This window comes from Hyperolius riggenbachi, chromosome 1 (assembly GCF_040937935.1).
Source record: "Hyperolius riggenbachi isolate aHypRig1 chromosome 1, aHypRig1.pri, whole genome shotgun sequence".
NCBI classification, from domain to species: domain Eukaryota; kingdom Metazoa; phylum Chordata; class Amphibia; order Anura; family Hyperoliidae; genus Hyperolius; species Hyperolius riggenbachi.
In genome coordinates this window covers 271,235,357-271,260,916 of record NC_090646.1, presented here as the reverse complement: position 1 = coordinate 271,260,916, position 25,560 = coordinate 271,235,357, and the positions used below count along the sequence as shown (strand labels likewise).

At 41.5% G+C, this 25,560-nt stretch overlaps 1 protein-coding gene across 2 annotated transcripts in view; it reads right to left on the bottom strand.

The window, feature by feature from the left end:
- FRAS1 (Fraser extracellular matrix complex subunit 1) overlaps positions 1 to 25,560 on the bottom strand; it is a 730,981-nt gene that overhangs the window by 281,594 nt on the left and 423,827 nt on the right. For both annotated transcript variants that reach the window (XM_068233564.1, XM_068233565.1), the window contains 2 exons: positions 8,304 to 8,444; positions 5,910 to 6,053 (listed from right to left, as the gene is read on the bottom strand). In XM_068233564.1, coding sequence (XP_068089665.1) covers positions 5,910 to 6,053; positions 8,304 to 8,444 — 285 coding nt within the window. The remainder of the gene's footprint in view (positions 1 to 5,909; positions 6,054 to 8,303; positions 8,445 to 25,560) is intronic.

The window sequence follows — 25,560 nt, the reverse complement described above, 5'->3', positions numbered from 1 at the left end:
GCCGAGGAACCGAACCGATGACACCGTAGAGACTTCTGCTTCTCCAATGAGGACAGGGGAGAGGGGGGGAGGGTTCCTCCTGAAGTCTACAACTAGTTCAACAGTCTTTGCTGTGTTGAGAACTAGGTTGTTCTCCCTGCACCAGTTGCAGATTCTCTCGACCTCGCTACGGTACTCATGCTCTCCGTTGCTACCAATAAGGCCAATAATAGTGGTGTCATCCGCAAATTTGATGACCTTCACAGAGTCAGCGGATGAGATGCAGTCGTTGGTATAAAGGGAGAACAGTAGAGGTGACAGAACACAGCCTTGTGGAGCCCCAGTATTGGTGGTTCGAATGCTGGAGTAATAGTTGCCAAGCTTCACCTGCTGTGTTCGATTTGACAGGAAGTCCTTGATCCATGCTCGGAGAGTGGGATCAACTCCGAGCTGTGTCAGATTGGTGATCAGGATGTCAGGGCAGATCGTGTTGAACGCTGAGCTAAAGTCTAGGAACAGGATCCTGGCATAGGAGGCCGGCCTGTCTAAGTGCTCAGTGATGTGTGCCACGCTGACATTGATGGCATCCTCCACGGATCTGTTTGCCCTATATGCAAATTGGAGCGGGTCTAAAAGGGCGTCCGTGGACCTCTTCAGGTGGGCAAGGACCAACCGCTCAAGAAACTTCATGATGTTAGAGGTTAGGGCAACTGGGCGGAAGTTGTTGTGCTCGGTACTGCCTGGTTTTTTAGGGACTGGTACAATTATAGACCTCTTGAAATAGGAGGGGACTGTACCATCAGATAATGACTGCTTAAATAAGGAGGTGAGCACAGGGGCTAGCTGATCGGCGCAGGTTCGCAGGCAGACAGACGACACTCCGTCTGGGCCGGAAGATTTTCTGGGGTTCAGCTTCCGGAGGTTCCGGAGTACCTCTGATTCTAGAACAGTGCTAGGAGCCAGGGCGCCGAGTACACCAGAGGTCGATGCGGATTTGACCACGGGTTGGTTGGAATGTTGCTCGAACCTGCAGTAGAACTCATTGAGCTCCTCCGCCAGTCGAGGGCTCGGGGTCGCCGTTTGGGATGTTGGTTTGAAGTTCGTGGCTGCTCTCAGGCCCTTCCATACTTCCCGTGTGTTGGTGGACTGAAGGCAGAGCCCCAGCTTCTCAGCGTAGGCCCTCTTTGCCGATCGCAGTTCTCTTTTCAGGGCGAGCCTAGCTTCTCTGAATTCCTCTAGGGAGCCAGACCTGTGCGCCTCCTCTTTGCGTTTCCGGAGTCGGCGAAGCCGGTCGTTGAACCAGGGCTTGTTGTTGGGGTAGACCCTGAAGGACTTGGATGGGATACACGCTCCTTCGCAGAAGGAGATATAGAAGGAGATATTCTCCTCCTATACTCCTCCTGTACTATACTTCCATACACAAATGCGGTTCAACATCCGGATAAGGATAAGTCAACACAAACTGACAAGTAGAAATAGATTCTAGGAGCAACACGCTGTATGATTTGTAAAACTTCCACAACCTAAATCCAATCATCATAAAAGGCAAAATAAATGTGCAGTAAAACACATATACTTAGCAGCACATGTAGTAGATCTGGAAGTGCGGAGGAAGGTCGACGATCGTTTCGCCCTGCAATGTGGGCTTTCGCAAGACCATAAAGCTAATAGCTAATAACTATGGACTGATATGTGTCCTTTATAAAAACGATGGTACTCTAAGCAGACCTTAAGATGTATACACATATACAAGAAAAGTATTCGCATCCAAAACCATTACATTTTTCCTCAGGTTAAATCCACTTTAGGATTACACAAATGTATTGCCTGTTTATCTTGTACTTCACAGTTAAGGTTATGTTAAAACTAATGTAAAATAACCGACTCCTCTGTAAAAGGATTGTTTAAATACCAGCTTCATTAAATAGATATCTATTTCTTTCAAAGGTATATCTGACTGGTTATTAAAGTTTATCTCTGAAAACACGATTACTGTCATCAGTACAATTCTCCCTATAGATCTCCAATGCAAAGAACCTTCTACTTTAACATTATCTTGTAAGCAGAAAAAGCATGGCAGTAATTCCTGCTATCACTGTAGACATAATGACAGATCCAAGCGAGGTAATGTGCGTGCATAAAATGTAATTCAGTAAGCAGGAATTAAAATGTATGGTGTATTAGCAAATTGCTCATAGTGGCATGTGCTGGTATGCATTACTGAATACAAGTACATCAAATTAATGAAATACAAATATTGGCATACACAAATCCACCTCATTTGCTGTGTAATGCACAACACTTATTAGTAATAACAAACCTTAAAAGAGACATAGAGCCAATCAAACAAGGTCTGCAACTACTAGAACAGTTCGGAGGCTGAAATATAATTTAAATATTTTAAACTCAGTGGTTCATGTGTACGGTGTGATTAGGTTCAGAAATAATTACTCCATTTACTCATCTGTAAAAAATACCTTGGATTAAGGAATTAGGCCTGTACATTGGTTTCCATCAATGTGCACACATCTTCATATTAAAAGCATTTATGTTTATATTCAGTGTTAATTCACAATATAGTTTTTGGCCCTTTTAATAAATCACTTTTTTTTTTAATTGTTGAAGAAGCTTAAGGTTTTGTTAACAGTGGGAGCTGCGTTGCAATCCCTGTAATAACAGGATCGGAATGGGAAAGTCACCCCTCAAGATCTTTGCCCATTGTGTGTCATATAGTGAAGCATACAATGAACATCAAAAGTATGCTACACCACCACTGTTAACGCACACGTTATGCAGGAAAGTACTGCAGGTAGAGCATTAAGATGCCTTACTCTATTAGATTGCACTGCACCATACACACTGTGAATGCCACATAAGTTTTATATTGCAGTGTGGGATTCCATGTTACTATGCATCCATTATTTTGCACCACTGGGAAGCCTAATGCTAACTCTTACAACTGGTTACCAATAGTACTAGAAATACGAATATCTTAAAATTGTTATTTGTAGTACCCCAAACCTAATGAAAAAGTCAAGTTTTGAAATTCTCAGTATTACCGATTCAGAATTCTGCTGGCAGACATTATTGGGTGTGACCTAACTTAATTTATAGGAGAATAAGAAGTGCAACATGTAGCTTATTATTCTGATTAAGTGCATAGTCATGAGAAAAATAAATTATACCCTCCTTCAGTTCTGACGAAACAGAAAGTGAAGGATTGTGGTCTATCCAGGAGGAGCACAAGCATCAGTCTGTTAGAAAATTGAATGGAAAGGAAGCCCCTAAAGTTTCACTTTTAGGCTAGGTTCACAGTGGTCAGTTGCATAACTCACACATTATAAGTATGAACTACATAGATTTTAATACAAAGCCTGCATGCAGTGAGTTAGAATAACATGATTAGTTATGATGCAGTACTGTGAACAGACCCATAGAATTGTATGAGTATTGAGTTGACTGACATGCAGAGTTATTCTGCAAATCAACTGACCACTGAACTAGGCCTAAAACTATTATTATGAAGAAAAAAAAAGAAAAAAACAGACTTATCTTGAAGAAATAACAGTAGTCACTGATTCCCTAACTCCTATGCATTATTGTGCAGATCAAACATTTGTTAACAGAAATGTTTATGTTTGGACTTTTAATAAAGATAAAATAAAGTTGCTTTCTATGAATTAGGAATTGTGTTTAAAGAGAACCCGAGGTGTGTTTAAAGAATTTTATCTGCATACAGAGGCTGGATCTGCCTATACAGCCCAGCCTCTGTTTCTATCCCAAACCCCACTAAGATCCCCCTGCACTCTGCAATCCCTCATAAATCACAGCCATGCTGTGAGGCTGTGTTTACATCTGTAGTGTCAGTCTCAGCTGCTCCCCCGCCTCCTGCATAGCTCGGGTCCCTGCCCCCGCCCTTCCCTCCAATCAGCAGGGAGGGAAGCGATGCAGGCGGGGACTGGAGTTCTGCAGGAGGCGGGGAGAGCAGCAGACTGACACTATAGAGATAAACACAGCCAGCTCTGACAAGCTGTTTGTCAGCAGCGTGGCTGTGATTTATGAGGGATTGCAGAGTGCAGGGGGACCTTAGGGAGATTTGGGATAGCAACAGAGGCTGGGCTGTATAGGCAGATCCAGCCTCTGTATGCAGATAATATTCTTCAAACCCACCTCGAGTTCTCTTTAAAGTAACCTTCTTATGAAAATACTGCTACAGATGCTAAGTACTCACTTTGAAAATCTGTCAGATCTGTCACCCAAAATTACCAGGAGGCCCTTTTCACAGTGGTCAGTTGCGTTTCAGAATAATTCTGCATGTCAGCTCACTACCCATACAATTCTATGGGCCTGTTCAAAGTAACGGATAGCATTATTCTAACTTGCTGTATGCAGGCTTTGTATTAAAGTCTATGTTCAGTCTCCATTGCAGTTCACAGTCTTTACAAGACGTGAGTTATGCAACCGACCACTCTGAACCTAGCCTAAGCGACTGTTTTGGGTGCCAGTTTGGTAATGATCACTACACGGACAGTTTTCTGATTCTGGTTAGCAGTGAGTACACCTCAATGGAGAGGGGAGGGTAAGATACACAACTGGCAGGAAATACCATAGGCATACACAGATTAAAAATGGCCCAGTAGAGCAAGTTTATTAATTTCTCCCTGTTCAGCAAATGATCTGATAGTTATTGATTCAGTCTCAATAAGATTCTGTTCCAGATCTATTGTCTTTTGATTAAAATGCTAGTGTTGGAACCATTTGATTCAGTATAATGGCAAACAGCCATTGATTCTCACTGCTCCTCCCCACCCACTGACAAGAAGTTTTTTCAACATGTCTGGTCACAAGTTCAATAAAACTGAATGAAATTACTTAAAAGTTGATTTGATAGTATATGTTGAGGGATTTAATCAAAGTGATTGGATCAGGCAAAAAATCAATATGCATATGCCTAGCGTAAAAGTACGGACTATTTAAAGTAAATTTGCCATGGCTTTCCCCGGAATAAGGAACTGTATGAACTACATGATGTTGATAAATACAGGACTTCTGGCATGTATGCTTGTGTCATCAATATTAGATAAAGTGATAGGATTGGTAATGCTTTGTTCATAGCAAAGACAGCAAGAGATATTATTTCTGTAGCATTAGCATATTCGTGCAAGCCTAATTAGCATATATCTGCATAATATGACATTACTCTTCCATTATTCCTGTTAAATGTTGCAAATAAAAGTGAATCATAAAAACAGGATAACCTTTTAGCAAAGATGATTATAGTATCTTCATTTTAAGCAGGAAAATGAAGAGTTAAAGAACAACTATCATTAAACACATCTATCCTCAAACCCGTGGTAAAAATAATCCTCGCAAAAATGCAAGAAAATCTTTAATGCAAAGTGGTGATTAATATTTACCCCAAAGGATGTTATGCCATAATTTGTTATGTTTTAGCATCTGCTGTTCAGTGACAGATCAACCATTTAGAACTGAAATGGTACCGTGTGTGCACGTTTTTGCCTTCATCCGTAAGTTTTTTTCTACCTTTAGCTGCAATAATTATAATGCTGAATCCATAATAGCTGAGTTTTATAAAACAGTGACAGTATTTGTGAAGGATTTTTACCAATGAAGTCTCCAAGACATTAAATACGCCAATGGCTAATTCAGCTTACCAGCCTTAGGTGATATTTTATCTGATCTTGCAACTATTGTTTCTAAAGCTGAAAGCAAGGGACATGTGCTTTTGTAATCCTATGTAATCACTCAGTGGCAAACTTTTTTTTTTTAACCTGCATATAACCTCACGGGTAAGCTACTCTCTAATAAATCAGCCAAAAGGACGCCAGGCCAACAAGCCTGTTCCCTGATTTAGTTGAACTGAACAGGTAACCACCACAGTTATCACATTAATACAGTTAATCACTTACCGACACAGTAACCAACTAGGTTGAGGTACTGTCCATCAGGGCACGAAGTTTTGCAATAACCACCAATAAGACTAGCATGAGGGTGGCATGTGAGACATTCACCATCAGAAGCTCCACTGCACTCTTTACATGATGGATGGCATGCTGCAATAGGGAACATAGAATGAGTAAGATATAACACATACAGTGAGAGAAACAGTGAACAACTGTAAATGAAGGTTTGTAGTAATTGCCTTCTGGCCTGGGTAGAACACATTGATAGGATATATATCAGATAACCAGAATTTGAAGACATGGTTTAAAAACAGGAATGGCCACGGTGTATTTTTGTGACAATCAATTTTACATTTTAAACATAATGATATTTCGTTATTATGTAACGGTCTATTCTCAACCTAAAAATTATAGGACACGTAACCTAAAATTTTGTTGCACAACCTTATGAGGCAATCACTGTAAACAAGCAATTCCTGTAGCTCACAGTGATGTTTTAATCCATTAGCAGGTAGATCAGCCTCAGTCCACTTTTTTTAGAATAAATCTGCTCCAGGTGAGTTAGGAGTGAACGGTGCTTTCTCCATACTCCATGTTTTACTTCTTTCTAGAGTATTCAAATCAGGACCTCAAGGAAGGTCACTTCAGAACAGTTCAATATGTTGCTCTTGGCCAATTTGAAAAATAATCTGCATCCAGTTATTTAGGATCTTTCCCAACAAATGTGTCCTGGTCATTTTAAAATATCTTTGTAGGTGAGCCAAAACTTTGGCCCTTTTCCAATTACCTTTTCTCCTTCTCCCAAGAGAGAATATTTAATGTTATCTAAAAATAACTTTTTAGCACTTAGCAATTGAAAAAGTACTAAAAAGTAGATAAAAAAGTAATATCAAACTTATTTTGCATATTTTCTTGCATATTGGGAGCTTTAAAGGTATTTTAATGGTAAAGTTTGAAATGTCTCTGTGAGGTCTGTTACCTCTCAGGCTGCGGGGACTGCCGACATGCGACCAGGGACACGTACTTCCGCTTCTCTGCAGTTCAATGATGTCACTGGAGCGCAGGAGGCATCAGAGTGGATTGGGTAGAGTGAGGACGCGCTCTCAGTACATCCGGCATCGAAGGAGGTAGTGACAGGCGTCTATGCGGCGCGATGCAGCGCTGCTCTCTGATTAGTCCTTTAGTTTAAATGTGGGTGAGTGCTCTCAGTCAGTGCCCATGATAGTAACTGCTAAGTCTGTTACTAGGTAGCGCTCACCGTTTGTCTGATTGACTAAGTTTCTATTGATCATTGTTGCCGTTCCTGCTTGTCCACTAACTACGATTTTGTCCTAGCCCTCTCCTGTACTTTGCTTTGGAAACCTGTTTGATTCTCCTGCTGACTTCGGCTTGTCAAGTGACCACGGCTCTGTCTCACCCTTGTCTGTACCACGATCGGTTCTTGCTGGACTTCTGTGTATGACCCTGGCTCTGTATATGACTTCGTCTTTGATTAATCCTTGTCTGCTTCATGTTTGTAACTTTGTCTCTTGTGTATGACCCGGCTTGCCTTCTTGACTTCGCTATAAACTCCTGCCCTGGAATCTGCATACCCATAAGCACACCGTCATTGGGTTCTATATCTCCTGGACTTCATCCTACCCTAGAATCTGCATAAATAAGTTCATCATCACAGTATCCATTCCCTTCTGGACACTGTCCTACCAATTGGCCCTGGAACCAGCATATCCATTAACCTACGACCTCTGGTCTTCTGTGCTAATAGCACCATCTGCTTATTCGGCTGGATTGCTGATGCTTCTGGAACTCAGGTGACTATTACTATTTCTTGCTCATTACTTCTTGTGCCTTGCCCTCCGCAGAAGGTTGCTGGTTTAGTCTCTGCGCTTCACGTTGTATGTGGGATCTGCTTACAAAGAGTTTGTGTATGTGTTAGGTCACTCTTTGGAAGTGTGAGCTAGTCTGCCGCATCCACATACAACGTGTATCAGAATCCTATACCAGCAAGGCCTGACAGTCTCCTTGGAGAAAAGTCAGTAGAAAATGTAATGGGCCACAGGTCTTTATCTTTTTTTTACAATTCCATTGATTTACTTGATGACATATGTACAGCATGCAGGTATACAAGGGGCAACCACATCCTTTCATTTAATCCATTTTCAGAAGGCATAAAGCAATTTTTTTAATGAGCTGTTTTGTGGATTATTTCTATTTTTGTCCAAAGAAACCAACACATTCTCCCATGACTGTGTTGTTTTCAGAATGAAGTGGCTTGATGCACAACGGTTGTGTCTATAAAAAGCTATGGCTGCCTCCTACTCTATGTAATTTTGAGAGCAATCTAGGAGTGAAGATGCCAGATAGGGTGATAACATTTATAAACATTTCGTGTCTACTTACCATGACATGTTCCATCCTTACTGAAAAAACCCTCAGGACAAGACTGCAAGCATGCGCCATAATGCAGAACACTTGGAGGGGAGCAGGAAGTGCAATTTAAATGATTTCTCCCGATGCAGCTTTCACAGGAGGAGTGGCATTCTGAAAATAAAAATACAAAATTAAAATGATCTGTCTATTAATATGTCTTTAGATAATGCTATCTACAAGAAAACCATAATAGTTAGCTATGATCATAAACCATTTATTTGCAAAACACATACATACCTAACCTATTCTATGGTCTGTGTGTCCAATGTTAACTATAGATATAAGATTTCTTGACAAACCCCAACAACACAATGAGTTTTTTTTTTTTTCATCCTACGCTTGTATTATATCAGAGTCCATGAACTGTGAAGCAGAAAAATATTTCTATTTATGTGCTACAAAATTACCATGCAGCTAAAAGCCTCATACACACCGAGGTAGTTCTGTCACCGGGCAGGGATCGGTACACATTCCCTTTACGACAGTGCAGTAGCTACGCTGTAGTACAGATGCTTCACTACCCTCCTGGCTAGTGATGTGTCTGTTGCTATGCAGAGGGCGGAAGGACAACAAGCGGACCGCGATGAAGCAGTTCACCGCTGGCTTGATTTCTTTCAAGATTCTCGGATGAGTTGGTCTTTATGGTCTGCCACAGCTGAGTTCACACAAGTGTGTGCACGCAGCTTTGGAGAGACAGAGGGTGAAGTAATGTAAATATATTAATTTCAACCTGGGTGCAACCAGTTCTGCTGTTCTGCATGTAGTACAGACACAGCGTTACAATATTAGTGTACATGCAATTAGGTGTACTTAAAATACCTTACAAATATTTTTTTTTCTTTTTACACAACAGATTGTTTAAGCATAGATCAACATACACTGTACTTGGTTTACTACCAGAATAAGCACATAGTAACAGTATATACTGCATATCATGGTTATAACGTTCTAATATATAAAAGGGGTGTAAAATAAAGAATGCTAGTTTACTGCATTATTAATCAGGGCCCCAGTTTAACCACTTCACCTCCAAGAGTTTATCCCCTTAAAAAAACAGAACAATTTTCACCTGTCAGCGCTCGTTCCATGAATTTGCCTATAACTTTATTACTACTTATCACAATGAAACAATCTATATCTTGTTTTTTTTGCTGCCAGTTAGGCTTTCTTTGGGGGGTACATTTGCTAAGAATTATTTTATTATAACTGTTTTTTAACATACAAAAATAAGAAAAAAATCAAAAAAAAATCATTATTTCTCAGTTTTCGGCCATAGTTTTAAAATAATACATGCTACCGTAATTAAAACCCACCCATTTTATTTGCTCATTTGTCCCGGTTATTGGAATGTTTAAAATTTTTCCCTAGTACAATGTATGGCGCCAATATTTTATTTTGAAATAAAGGTTCTTTTTTTCAGTTTTGCGTCCATCACTAATTACAAACCCATAAGTAACAGTAATATACCCTCTTGACATACACATTAAAAAAGTTTGAAATTCAATTCTTGCACTGCAATCTTGAATGTGTTAAGTTTCAGGATTTGATACTTTTCTGTTATTTAGCCCAAATTTGTTCCAGCTACCGTGGTGCTGGATTTTATTCAACAGATATAATCTGCCATCTACAATAAGACTCTGTTCCCTGGAACACATTTACTAAAAAAAAATAAAAATAAAAAAAAAATAAAGAGATTGGTTGACAGAATAAACAATTTCACTTGTAAATGCTCTGTAATGTTCCATCAATTTTATGTTCTATCCACCAGCAGGATGCAATTAATCAGAAATGCTAATTTCATAACTACATATAAAATATTCAGCCATTCAAGAAACTATTCCAGGGGAGACATACACAGATGTATCTTTATATACAGTTCAGGAGTTTTATGGCTTTCACCATCTTTTCATTCCCGTGCACTGAAGTCAAATGAGGCGTTTAGGGTGTAATTATCTTGCCTAGTATAACATTATGGCGCACAACGCGTTTGTCATCAGCTTATCTTTCCCATCCTACCATTTTTACTGTACACCAACTGTGTTTTTTGTCACGGTTGAGAAACTCAGACAGTTGCTGTTGTACCCTCTCCACAATATGCATTCATTAAACTGCCAGGCTGCAAGCAGCAAATGTATCTATCACACTTTACTGCAAAACAGAGCATATTTATCATATGCGACTAAAACTAAAATTAAGAGAAACTCTTATGACTCGGGAACTTTGAACTGCATACTAATATGTAACTTTTGCCGCAGTCCATGCTTCTGCTGTGAGATCCAGACTTATGTCAGAACCCAAAGGAAAAAAGAATGATTAAAGGTTCTTTTATGTGTCATGCAATATTATCCAGTCACAGGATTCAGTTACACACTTTTTGTTTGTTTGCTTGCTTGTTTTTTTAATTAGCATTTTAGAAAATTCAATAGCAAGCACTGCATACCAGACTACATGACAAAATAAAACCTACCTACTGCTTGTACTTCATCACCGTCACATAATGCCAGACTTTCACTACTTGTCTGTCACTAGAATTCACTGATTACTGCTTGCCTTGCATTACATACTGATTTCTACCAGCCTGCCACTAGAATCTACCTACATGCCACTTGAATCTAACAATACCAAACTGCCCTTACAGGTTAATGAACACTAGCTACCCACCACTAGAATCCACGGTACTTCCCCACCTGCTCATACAAGTGGTTTCCTTTTGGAGCAACCCACACTTATGAGTATAATTTTCAGCATTTACAACATCTCCCAATACCTGGCTCTACTGTACCAAATCAGCTCCAGGTGTCAGTGTGGTTTTTTCGTTGTTTCCACAAGTACACCGGCCAGTTGCCAGTGACAAATAGACCAGAAATGGCCCTGGCTGCTAGAAAGTAATAAGCGTAGAAAATGTGTTTTATAATTTTGTCACATGACTTAAAGAGGAACTTCAGCCTAAACAAACATACTGTCATTAAGTTACATTAGTTATGTTAATTAAAAGAGATAGGTAATGTAATCTCTTACCCACCCTTTTTTAAAAGAACAGGCAAATGTTTGAGTTCATGAGGGCAGACATCTTTTTGGTTGAAAGGAGGTGACAGGGAGCATGAGATGCAGTTCCAACTGTCCTGTGTGCTGATCACCCCTCCCAGATGCTAGGCAACGTGAACAACAACATAGGAAATCCCATCATGCTTTGCACAGCATCAGGGAAAAAAGCCCAAGCCGTTTTCTTTGATGGGTGGAGCTTAGCTAAAAATTCAGCTAAAAATGATGCTTTGGTAAGAAAAACAAAGTTCTGATGCTGTGAAACTGTTAAAGAACAAGCGACACCCATGCTAACCTAGAAATAAAAAACACATATATAAGTAGATAAATACTACTTCTACTTACATAACAGATGTATTGTGCTATCCACGTAATGATTCCTGTGAATTGTATAAAGGAAAAGTAGAAAATCCTATTCTAGGCAGTGGCCATCTTGCCAAGCTAATGCTGACATCATATCCTCCCTGACTCTTGTTTCACCCCCTCCCTTCTCTTGCTCATTGTGTATTCATTAGCTGCCCTCCTCTCACAGTCTTCAGACACTCCCCACTGAGTTTTATACTAACAACTGCACTGTCTTTTTTATTTACACATCCAATCACTGAGTCACCTCAGTCTTGCTTGTAAACACCAGTAATCAGAGGGTGTTTCTGATAAGCAGGTAGATAGGGAAATAAATGGAAGAGGAGGAATATATTATAGATAAAAAGAACTCCCAGCATTCAACTCTTTGGCACTGTTTGGCACTAGGGCCAGTGCCCCTAAAGTATGTGATAACTACAAACCATAACAGCAGAAAAAGTTTTGCAAGTTTTGAATGCAGGATTAGCATCTTTATCACTTAATACACTCAGACCAGTTGCTGTTGAAATTTGATTTTTATGGTGACAATACCGCTTTAAAGAAACACCAAGCCTTTTCATTTCTGCTGAGTAGATTTTTAGTCCGGAGGTTCACTTTAAGGAGCAAAGCTTTGCTCTGAGCAGATGTAGGAGAAACTATTCCCTAATGAAGTAATCATGCAGTGCCCCTCAGCCTGATCATGTGGTAGCCCCATGCAATACAAGCTGTGCACTGGCATACAACACAGAGGGAACTGACACCACACTCTACACTTTTAACTACTACCTGACTACCAATAGGTGGGTGTATCCCAATCGTCTGCAATGCAAAACAATTGTTTTAAAGTGTCCGTTTTGCAGGGAGTAGACCATAAACCTACTCAGCAGAACTGAAAAGGCTTGGTGTTTCTTTAACAGTTTCACAGCATCAGAACTTTGTTTTTCTTACCAAAGCATCATTCTTAGCTGCATTTTTATCTAAGCTCCACCCATCAAAGAAAAAAAGCCCGGGCTTTTTTTCCCTGATGCTGTGCAGAGCATGATGGGAATTCCTATGTTGTTATTCACGTTGCCTAGCAACTGGGAGGGGTGATCAGCACACAGGACAGTTGGAACTGTGTCTCATGCTCCCTGTCACCTCCTTTCAACCAAAAAGATGGCTGCCATCATGAAATCAAACATTTGCCTGTTCTTTTAAAACAGTGTGGGTAAGAGATTATATTACCTATCTATTTTAATTAACATAACTACTGTAACTTAATGACAGTATGTTTGTTTAGGTTGGACTTCATCTTTAAGGTCAAAGTTCATTCAGCGACCAAACAGCAATAACAAGGAGAGGAAGGAAGCTGAAGCTGAAAGAGTATATATATATATAGCTTTTCAAACCTTTCAAAATATTTAGGCCCAGAGTTCAGCCTTCATTTTTTTTGTATTTTCAAACTGTAGTACCAAATATTGAAATTAAAGTTGTAGATGGAACGTTTATTTCATTTCCATGAAAATGAGCTAAAGGATATTGTGCCCTTTTGTGATGAAATGATTCAATCTTTATATATTGCCTTCAGGCTTTTAATAGAGAATACAAGCATATCAAACCATCTAGTTATGACAAGAATTGATTCAAACTCACCTTGAGAAAACATCCTATGTTAAATAGTGTGAATAGAAAAGGGCATAGGTGTTTTTCCTTTAGAAAAACTGACACTACTGAATAATGATAGCTTGAATACATGGACTGCAGCCCAGTAGCATATTAAACCAACTGCAGACAGCCAAGATTGAGTTTGTTTAACATAGAAAGAAACAAAGATATTATAAGCTTCTGGAATATTGATTAACCACTTCACTACTCAGCTACAGTAGCTACAGTATATTCATGTCGTTGGAGAGCCCCTGTAAATGCTCAACGATGTGCATATTAACCGCGCCGTAACAGGACGCCGCGGCCACAGGGCTCCGGTCCTTTCTCTTCTTTCTCCCCTTGAGATCCTCTCCTGCTCTTTCTTTCCCTCTGAGGGGAATGGTGAAGTGGCGTGGGTCACTGCTGCTGCTCGCCGGCAGCTCCATCACCGCTGCCGCTGCTGGTCGCCGGCAGCTCCATCACCGGCACACAGCCTGGAGGGCCTTGTCGGGGGAACACGTGGAGACGCGCAGGCCTGGCGGTGGGCGGCCAGCTGATCAGGCGCTCAGCTGATCGCGCCCACGTGCTCTGGCTGTGCTGGGTTCCGGATCTGACCTCCGCTCCCTCGCCGTTGCAGGGAAGACCGAGGCATGCTGCCCGATGCGGCCTGCGGGACCTGGCCAAGGAGGATCCGGATTTCTCTCCGCCCGAACTGCAGCCATCTCCGGATCTCTCCCCATTGCTGCCCCGTTTTGCAGCCAGCTCCGGATCTTCATCGCTGCCGACAGCCTCCTCATGCAGCAGTGGCCTGGATTCACTCTGCATGCACTATCAATCTCGGAGTGCTCTGGGATGCCTGGATCCACGCGTCAATGAAGGGCCTGATGCTGCCCCATCGCAGCCACAGAGGAGGTGATGCTGCCCCCCTCCCAGTGGAGCCGGCTGCTGCATCTGGGCATCAGTGTCCTGCCACCACCGAGGTAAACCTCCTGGCCTGCCCACCACTGCTGCCCCCGACCCCACGTCCACCACCACTGCTGCCCAGACGGGGTGGCCCCCGGCCCCCACGTCCACCACCACTGCGGCCCAGCCGGGGTGGCCCCCGGCCTCACGTCCAGCAAATGTGCCCCCTGGCCCCACATCCAACACCACTGTGGCCCAGCAAAGGTGCCCCCTGGCCCCACAGGGCCCCCACTGTGTCTGCACCCTCATTACCAGCCGTGCAGACTTGAAATCAGGAGCGCTACTCCTCGGGCAACCTGGTCCGAGTGAATTCTGCTATCCGCCTCCATGATGCCCCTCAGTTTTCACATCCTTCTCTCTACTTTCGTTGACAATCGGTAGCACCTGTCTTGTTGGGAGCGTGTCGCTGTGTAGCGTCCAGTGCCGAAAATGGCAGCGCTCATATCAGCTCTCAGGCTGCTCCTCCAGTCCCACTCTTTTCTGTTCCTGCTATCAGTGTATGTTTTGCTATGTTTGTATTACGTTAACTGTATGTGTATGCTGTAATGCTCTGTTTTTGCTTCTTATTGTTGCTTTTTATTGTTATATGTATGTACCATGCTTAACTGTATGCGATGCTGTACTCTGCCTATTTGTACGCACAAGCTGTAATGTTGTCCTATGTATGCTTGTCCCATGTCTATGTATGCTTAACCGTTTGCTATTCCTGTTTTCTTTTCATCGACGACCCTGTATGCGCCAAAACCAATTCCGGGTACAATCCACCGTTGTACTTGGCGATCATAAATTCTGATTCTGATTCTGATTCTGATATTAGTCTGTAGCTGTTAATGCTGTTGCTAATGCTGAATATTAGCCTGTAGTTGTTAACCCCCTAACTCAGCGATTTTCAATGAGGATTCCAAGGAACCCTGGGGTTCCGTGAGTGTTACCCAGGGGTTATATTCCTTCTTCTGGTACAGTATAGCAGGATAGCTTGAGATCTGGCACTCATATGCTTGGACTTGGGGATTAATGGCCTAGCTTCAGAGGGTGCTATGCATCACATGCAACATGCGATTCCTACACCTTATTATTGTTCCAACCACTTCACTGGGACATGCAGGAAGAGCTATGAAATGTGCAGCAAGTAATTTTGTGCAGGGCACCAAAAACAAGTACAGTACATGTAAAGGAGGATACTGTGCACCTGTATCATAAACAGTTCCAAAGATTTATTTCGTTCCTCAGTCAAAAATATGAACAGCCTTGACATACGCAAAAAGAAGGTGCCAAACCTGTGTGCTTGAAGTTGAGGCGGTGTGGAAGGGAGAGGTGACCAGGGGAAGATGCGGACGGCACTACAGCCGTTTCACGCCGCTCGGGCGCTTGCTCACATGCGTGTCCGTGAAGAGACGGCGCCGGGAAGCCTCCTGTATAGGACCTTTCGTCCCCGCCTCCGGCGCCGTCTCATTGGTGTAGAGTTGTGACAGGGAAAGGTCGGGGGTGAGGGGGCGGAGTTCCGCCGTTCTACGGCGAAAGACCTAAGATAGTGTTATACATCAGGTGATGCTGTGCAGTGCATCTAGAAGGGACGAAGTGTCCAGGTCATCAAAATGTGCTATATCTAGATGCACTAGATGCACTGCACAGCATCACCTGATGTATAACACTATCTTAGGTCTTTCGCCGTAGAACGGCGGAACTCCGCCCCCTCACCCCCGACCTTTCCCTGTCACAACTCTACACCAATGAGACGGCGCCGGAGGCGGGGACGAAAGGTCCTATACAGGAGGCTTCCCGGCGCCGTCTCTTCACGGACACGCATGTGAGCAAGCGCCCGAGCGGCGTGAAACGGCTGTAGTGCCGTCCGCATCTTCCCCTGGTCACCTCTCCCTTCCACACCGCCTCAACTTCAAGCACACAGGTTTGGCACCTTCTTTTTGCGTATGTCAAGGCTGTTCATATTTTTGACTGAGGAACGAAATAAATCTTTGGAACTGTTTATGATACAGGTGCACAGTATCCTCCTTTACATGTACTATATTCCTTCTTCTGCAGGACATATTGGTTCCGATTTCCCCTTCCATGGGCCAAAATAGTTCCACTTGTCCTCTGATGCAACCGGTGGACTGATTCAATCCATGGCGCATCACGCTGCTCTCTTACAGGGCAGTTATCGCACCCTTTGTGTAAGTGTTGCGTAAGTGAGCGAGTGTGGTGAATGTAAGGAGGCAGCGGCGAAGGAGACGGCAGTGAGCGGAGAGGAGACGGCGGAGAGGAGATGGCGGCGAAGAGACAGGGAGCGCGTCAGTCACCGGGTGAGTATGACTTGCACTGTAGTCATCTCTCAGCACATTGGGTGGCTGACAGGCTGAGGCTGCACGGGACTCGGGGGGCGTTTGTTACCCCAAAATGTAAGGGTTCCTCAGCCCAAAAAAGGTTGAGAAAGGCTGCCCTAACTACACTAACTAGAGAACCACATCCTGGGGTCTGATTCCCCCACCCCCCTCCTGACCCTCTCCAATTAACCCCTCTCCCCCATTGCTGCAATCAGACAGCCTGGAGGATTAGTCAATAAGAATCTCTCATCTGTCCTCATTCTAGCAGCGATTGGGCTCCCCTCTGTACACTGACGCTGTCAGCCTCACCAGACCAAATGGATTGGGTCATGGCTTGATGACATCATCAAGCCGGGACCTGATTCATTAGGCATGGTGAGACTGACAGTGGTAGCGTATGGAGGGGAGTCCAATGACCACTGGAAATAGAACAGGTGAGAGATCCTTACTGACTAATCCTTTAAGAGAATTAAGAGACATACCTTGCTATCTATAGAGGTAAAACCAACTAAAGATGTACATGTGGCTACCTATGGGAGGGGATAATAAAGGAGCACATCTGGCTATCTATGGGTTGGAAGGCTGATAATGCAGTACATATGGCTATGTAGGGAGCTAATAAAAAGGCACGTCTGGCTATCGGCGGGGGAGGGGGGGGGGCTTATAAAGGGGCTCACCGGGTTATCTATACCGGGGGCTAATAAAGGGGCACTTCAGGCTATTGGGAAGGCTACTAAAGATGTACACCTTGCTATCTATATGGGAGAGCTAATAAAGGGGACATCTGGCTATCTAAACTAGGGTGAGCTAATACTGGTGCACATCTGGCTATCTATACTGGGGGCTAATACTGGGGCACATCTGGCTATCTATATTGGGGCTAATACTGGGGCACATCTGGCTATCTATACCTTGGGGCTAAAACTGGGGCACATCTGGCTATCTATATTGGGGCTAATACCGGGGCACATCTGGCTATCTATACCTTGGGGCAAATACTGGGGCACATCTGGCTATCTATACCCCCGTGGGGTGTTTCAACTCATACTACATGAATATTACATGAAATACTACATGAAAAGTACACACGGTAGCAAAAATCCAACTTTGAAAATCAAATCTCATCACCATAGATTGTTAAAATAACATAATTTAAGTTTTACGATAAATGGGACACATAGGCAAATAACATTTGATGTTTTTATCTATGCTTTTATCCTGTGATGGGTAAAAACTGAGACTCAATGCATTTTTTAATTTTTTTCCTTATTTCTCCCACTAAAATGCACAGAAAACAAAATGTTCTTGCCCAAGGAAAGTCTTGTTTGTCTTGAAAAAAAAATATTATTTAGGAGTCATAGGTAGTGTCAAAGGGAATCTTAAAGTTAAATAAAAAAAAAAGATTTTAACTTACCTGGGTCTTCTTCCAGACCCCGGACTTCTTCTGTGCCCACGTCATCCTCCTGATCCCCTCCGGGCGGCAACGGTGACCCCCACAAAGCTCGACGGCTACTGCCCACATCACGTGTGGACCCGAGCTGTGCGCACCCTGCTCGCGCTCCCATGGCCAGGAACGTTTTGTGCCTGCACAGCACTCGTAATTCGCTACTGCGCATGCGCAGAACGCCCTCGGCCACAGGAGTGCAACCAGGGTGCGCACAGCTCATTAGCAGTAGCCGCTGGCTGGCGGCGACAGTTCAGCTTTGTGGGCGTTTTTGAGTGTGAGTCCCTAGCAAAGCCTGATCACTCACAGAACACATATGTGGAGGTATATCTTGGCTCAAACTGAGGCGGTGTCTTAAGGACCAAGGAAAAAGAGTTGTTGATATCCATAAAGCTGGGAAATATTGCAAGACAATCTGTGATGATGCTCCCCTATGAATTCTCCTTAAAGAGACTCTGTACTATCCGATTTGTACAATAAAAAAACATACCAATTGAGTCACTGATCTCCTAAATCCCTCTTGGCCGTTTTCGTCTATCCCCGCCGCAATCCTGGCTTTTAATCGCCAGTTTTAGGCAGTGTTTGCAAACAAAAAACATGGCCGCTAACCAGGAAATGATGTATGTGTATATATATATATATATATATATATATATATATATATATATATATATATATATGACTGTGAGCTGACTACTGGGTGCTGTTGTATTGGTGAAGCCTACTGCAGATATATTGGAGCTAGCTGTGTCCCCCACTTAACCAGCTGTGTGCCAAGTGTTTTCCTCCACTGAAGTGTGTGATATATATATATATATATATATATATATATATATATATATATATATATATATATATATATATCAGGTTACAGTATACTACAAGTTTTTATTACAAAGTGAATTATCTGCACTCCTGTCAGGGATTCACACAGTTTCTCAGCATGACAAGCTGAAACTGAGAGCAGAGACCTGTCTGTGAGCGATAAACAAAGCACACACACAGAGCCTGCAGGGGGCGAGAAGACATGCATAACTTTTCCCTATCACAGCAGAGCAGTGCATTCCTCTATGTCGACAAAGCCTGACAAAGGAAAGAAGATAAGATATATTACAGAGACAGTGCAACTAGAAAAGGCTGCAGTAATCCAGACCACATCAGAACACGTATAGGAACTTATAGGATAGAAGAAATAAGGCTGAAATGTTGTTACAGAGTCTCTTTAAGGGCCTATTTCCACTACACGCAGATTGGATGCAGAATGGATGCAGAAAAACTGACTCCAATGAATGCCTATGGGAAAATCTGCATTAGAAAAATTATGTTTAGTGGAAACAGGCCCATAGGCTTTCATTTGAGTCAGTTTTTCTGCATCCATTCTGCATCCAATCTGTGTGTAGTGGAAATAGGCCCTAAGAACGATTCCTGTAAGAATAAATTGATCATCTTCAGTTATTTTTAATTTTCTCATTCTTCACTGGTGTAAAAGTTCATCACACACAATCAATGTCTTTTTATGCCTACCATTACGACATGATCATATTTGTAGAATGGTTAAATAAGCAGGTTGTGTGATCTAAAACAACTTCATGGGGAAAAACAAAACAAGATGCTGGGGGAGATTTATCAATCTTGTTGAGTGGATTGTTGTAAATTGAAGTATGTGCCAGATATGCCACAGGTGAGTAGTTACATTCATTAACATTCCTCCCCAGCTGTACTCTATTGTAAAAATAAGACTTATAATTGATTGGGTCTTATTTTTACACCTGTTTTATCTAAATTGTTGATAGTCCACAAAAGATGTTCCCAAAATTGACATGGTAAATGGCCAGCAGTTACAAAGTCGCTGCAACACCAACATAAACCAGCTGCAGCATTTGTAGCAGCTTGATTTGTGCTGGATCAGTGCCAGATTCTTGAAGCACGGCTCTTGATAAAATGTCCCCAATTGTATCTTCACTGTGCAAATGTTTATGTAAGTTGCTAAAGTCATTTTTTCATTGGCCTCCTGAGTACATTGCTGTACGTACTACATAACACTGCTGTCAGGATTACTCCTCTTTCATCTCTCCTTATTTCTCTCTCATCAGTCTGAATCTTTAATGCCAAATATCACAGAGGAGCACTGAAATGATCCATAGCAAAACTCTGAGTTAGCAACACAATTTAAGTTTCTCTGTAAATGCATCGTTATCTTTTACTAAATATTTCTGGTATTCTCCAATATATCATTTAAACGTACTGTACATTTAAAGCAATACCGAGGTGACATGATGCGATAGACGTGTGTATGTACAAGCCAAGCACACAATTAAGTGTGCCATACTCCTTTTTTTCTATCTCTGCCTGAATGAGCTAAACATTGTCCAGTTAGGATCTGGTGTAACCCTCACTGATAAGGAATTACAGCCATAAAACACTTTCCTGGCAAAAAAATGGCTTCTGGGAGCAGGGAAGAGATAAATAGGGTTAATAGTTCATAGATTTTAGCTCTGGCATACTTCAATGAATGTCTCATTGACCAGAGACAATGAAAACAGTAAAAACGTAAGAAGTAGATATAAATATGAAATAAAACTGGGGGATATGTAGAAATCTTTATAAAATAATAGATTTTTTTTTAATAATTGTTTATCTCATCAGTTTATTTTCACCTCTGATGTCCTTTAAATGAAAATGTATTTGATAAAGTACAGTAAATATCGCTGAGTAATGTGGATGCTTATGCTTCATATGAACATAAAAATAAAAGTAACTAAGCGGAAAATTGTTTGCCAATCATCCATACAAGATATAAAACCAAAACTAAAAAAAAATGAATTTTTTTCTCAACAAAAACAGATATATTTATTTTTAGAAAAGAAAAGGTTTAAACATATTGAATCTGCCTATGTTTTTATCCTCAAATTGTTACTTTCTTTACGGAAAAAAAAAACGAATTTTGTTTTTATCATTAGTATCATTATTTCTAAATTTGTGAAAATTCAGCAGTAATGTTGCATTTACTAGTAAAAACTATTGATTGGCTTGATTAATTCCATATTTTAATCTGATCATGAAGGCCAACAGTGACCACACTATTTTCAGCACCAGTGATGTGCCTGAAAACTCATGCTTATTCTACATGGGAGCTAAAGAGTTAGCACTCTTGGGTTGCGGTTTCAAATTCCAACATGGCCACTACGTGCATGGACATTATGTCTACGTATTTGATAGGGTTTTCACTGGCTGATCTGGTTTCTAGCCACAACCTAATAATGTATTAGTAGGTCATCTGAATTCTAAAAAAGGCTCTGTAGTCTCATGTCTCATGAACACAGACTATGCTCAAGCCTATTTAGTGATGTGATTTATATGATTTTCTTTGTGGAGTGTTGTGGGACAATTAGTCAGTGCTAAATACATTTATAAAAATAATCTCTGAATCTAAGAATCCCACATGATACACTATCTGCATAGAGTATGCAGGTTTTTACAAGGCTCCGATGGCTTTCTATGATTGCTCCAATCTACTCTTGCAATTCAGAAACACAATTGGTTGGCTTCCCCTCCATAGTTTTGGCTGGATAGTGTAATGTTTAACTACTCTAAGACCGCTGCACACCAACGGGCGTGGCCGCGGCGGCAGCCCCAGGACCGCCTAACACCGATTGGCGTCAGGTCCTGGAGCCAGCTACTGAAGGAGATCGCGTGGATCTCCTTCTCGGGGGGCGGAGCTCCGCCCTGTCTTCAGTGTCCGAGCGGCTATTGCTGCTCGGTAGACTGTTAAACGGCGTGATCGCTGTCTATTTACACAGTACAGTGCTGCAATCAGCAGCAGCGCTGTACTGGGGACAGCCGTGTGACATGGCTGTCCCCCTAGGGGACAAGAGAGCAATCGGCTCTCATAGGCAGAAGCCTTTGACAGCTGATCGCGTGATTTGCCGGCTGGGGGGAGGGAGGGGATTGGGGAAAAAAACAAACACACAGAAATAGCAAAAAATATTTAAAAAATATGAACATAAATATTTATTTAAAAAAAAATAAACACAAGGGGGGGGGAGGCAATCAGACCCCACCAACAGAGAGCTCTGTTGGTGGGGAGAAAAGGGGGGGGGATCACTCCTGTGCTGTGTTGTGCGGCCCTGCAGCTTGGTCTTAAAGGTGCAGTGGCCAGATATTAAAACAAACAGCCTGGTCTTTAGGGGGGGTTTACCACTGTGGTCCTCAAGTGGTTAAGGGCTCTGCCTCTGACACAGGAGAGCAGGGTTCAAATCCAAATCCCGTTCAGTAAGCCAGCACCTATTCAGTAAGGAGTTCCTTGGGCAAGACTCCCTAACACTGCTACTGCCTACTGAGTGAGTTCTAGTGGCTGCCTCGCAAGCTCTTTCAGTCTGACAGGAGAAAAGACACTAGAATATAACTAGAACAATAGACTGAGTCCCTTTAAAGTGAACCGAGCATCATTTTTAACACCCAGGACAGCTCTATAGCAAATTAAAAATGCATTCTAAAAATGTGCTTTATTAAAAAAAACATTTTCATTTTACCTCATCTTTTTACATTTAACGGTTAAAATAAGCACCTCTTCCGTCCGTGAAAGGACTTGTGGACTCAGAAGCAACAGATGATGGAAGGCAGATAAGAAATCAGCTCATTAGACTTAATTGACCACAAACAAACCCAGAGTCTTCCCCATTGTACTTCAAAACGAAAACATTAGCCACACTTGAAGAATTTCACACCTAGCCTGGTTAATGGCAGTGGAAAAGTAGCAGGGGGTTGAACTTCTGAAATATGGCAGCCCTTTCAGCTATTTGAAGCCAGGAGCTGCTTAGATCCCTTTAAGGGACATGGCCTAATGTGAATACCTAAATAGTTTCTTTAAAGTGTAACTGTCAGACAAAAAATCAAAAATCAATTCTTTATTTTTATCTGGTAAACAAGTAATAAGGATGCTAACCAGGCAATCCAAAAGTTAAAAATCACTATTACTTTTCTTCTCCATAAAAAATCATTCCCTAGTTTCCCTGGCTCTTATTTGGTACATCTGCTGCACAAAGGAAGTTGCAGGGCTTGCTGGGCTTTCTTTTTATCTTCTCTACTTTCCCCTCAGACATAACTAATACAGTCTTATTGGCTGAAGCCTCTTTCCCTCCCATGTTCCCCTCCCAAATCTCTGTTCCTCAGTGATTAGCCAATATTTCTCATGCTGAGACAATGCACTTTCTACTGCAGAGCTGGGTGGAAGTATCTGAAGACTGGGAGAATGATACACCGACAGAGTAAGATAGACAAATTCAAAAGGGAAAATCCTAAGAAGGATTTTTTACTATAGAAAAATCACTAAAATAAACATGTGGATAGTGCAATACATATGTTACTTAAGTAGAACAAGTATTTATCTACGTATACAGTATATATGTGTTGTTTTGTTTTTTGTGAGATAGTATGGCTGACAGCTGGTGCCATACTACCTAAGTAAAATACTGTATATGCATTTTTGTTGATTGACAATAGATTTTGATGAACTTTTATAGCATGTAATAAGCAGCTAAACTGAAAAAATGCAATCGTCCAGTTCAGCTCTCTATGTAAAAATAATTAATTACAAATAGTTCATCTTGCTTACATGTTTTGTGCATACAAAACAGTAATTACCAAGTCAGATGTGAGTGGTCCAGCCTGTTGCCAATCACTCAGTTAGCCTGATTATGGAAAACAAGTAACAAGGTTTCCTACACTGTGAGGCTCATTACTAATTCATAAAGATAAACATTTCTAATTAGTATATACCCCAAAGAGAATACTGAGTCAATATGTACAATCTGAGCTTAAAATTGTGATTATCAAATCAATCAAGTGGCTAACTGATGTAGAAATGCAATTTAGCTGTAAATCAATTCGTACACCACAGATATACCTTCATAGCTAATTTCTTAATAAAAGTATAATTTCACTTTAACAGTACTGCATGATTATTTTATTTTCATTTTTTATTGTAACGGCAGTGAATTATAAATCTAAAGTGTGTGGCACCACTGAAAGAAGTTCCCAGAAAGCTATCACTAATATGAAATGCCAACATGTTATAACAACACGCAGAGTTTAATGTATTTCATTTTCACGTTGTAAGTGTGCTAGCCAAGATTTGTGTCTTGGGGACATACTTGACAGTTTAGTGATCAGCAGCCAAAATGTGCTCAGCACAGAATTTACCCATACGGTACTCTCTGAAGACAACTCACAGAGCCTTAAGCCTGACGTGTAATGAAGACTAATTGTGTTCTAATTATAAAATCTGTCTTCAAGTAGAAACCTTATCTATTAATCAGCATTTCTGAGCAAATGCAAAAGGCAATAATTTCTGTTGACGTGAACAGCCTGGAATAACAAACTGAATGCCAAATAGCATCACAACTACCGTATATTTTGAGCTGCATGCAATACAAAGTATGGAATGCATTCTAGAAAATAAAAAAGACACAAAGTAGCTAAAACCTGAGTGCCAATACCATTGGTATTACCAATACAATTGTCAGGTTTTTCTCCTTGTAAGAGTAGTAGTCGATGTACCAGTTGGTCTCACTTCATGTCATTCATTAGATTTAGGAAGAAGTGTAACAGAAAACCACTGCTTGATGACGTGGATCCTCTGCCACTTCTATCTCTGACTGCTTAATGAAAATTACCACTATGCCCCTTTCAATTGTTCTAATTGAATGGAAGTCAAACCATTAATACAATGTGAAATGATCCCACCCTAACTGCAAAGCACCCTTGTCCTAGTATTAAGGGCAAGGGACTCTTTCCGACTTAAGGGTCCAGGGAGGAGGGAGGGTAATAGTATGGGTGTTTAATGTTGTTATCTAAAAGATGACCAAATACCTATCCTACTGAAGTAACTTGGCAAAAGTGGCCATTTTTGTACACTTATCTATTTACACAAACAGGTAGAATAAAAAACAAAACACACACACAAATACCATAAAATTCAATGTCGCTTAGTTCTTTTTCTTGGTTGATTGCAGAACCACTGCCTTGCCCATCTGTCTTGTTCCCTGAGCAAAATGACTGAAATATTTGAATTTCCCATTGAGACTTTTCATTGATCCCTTTATCTTAATCAATGGGAATCATTGCCACATATTCAAAATGAGTCCTGTCAGGAAAATCAAATTTCCTACTAAGGCTCATTTAGTTTGTTGCCAAAGAATCCCATTGATCCATTCACTGGAAGCCTCCACAGGAAATTGAAGCCTCCCCAGTCAGTGGGTGCCAGGGAAGTGACAAATACAGATGACTGGGTGGCATTCTGCAATCAAGCAAGAGGAATTACAGATGGTATTAGAAAACAGGCATGGATTACACACGTGGATATTAACAAGATACTTTCAAAACTTGAAAGTTTATTACATCATTATAACTTTTTACATCTGTACAAATAAGGGTTATAAAATACCCCTTTAAACCATGTATTTGGGTGAACATGGCTATTTGGTTGGCCCTT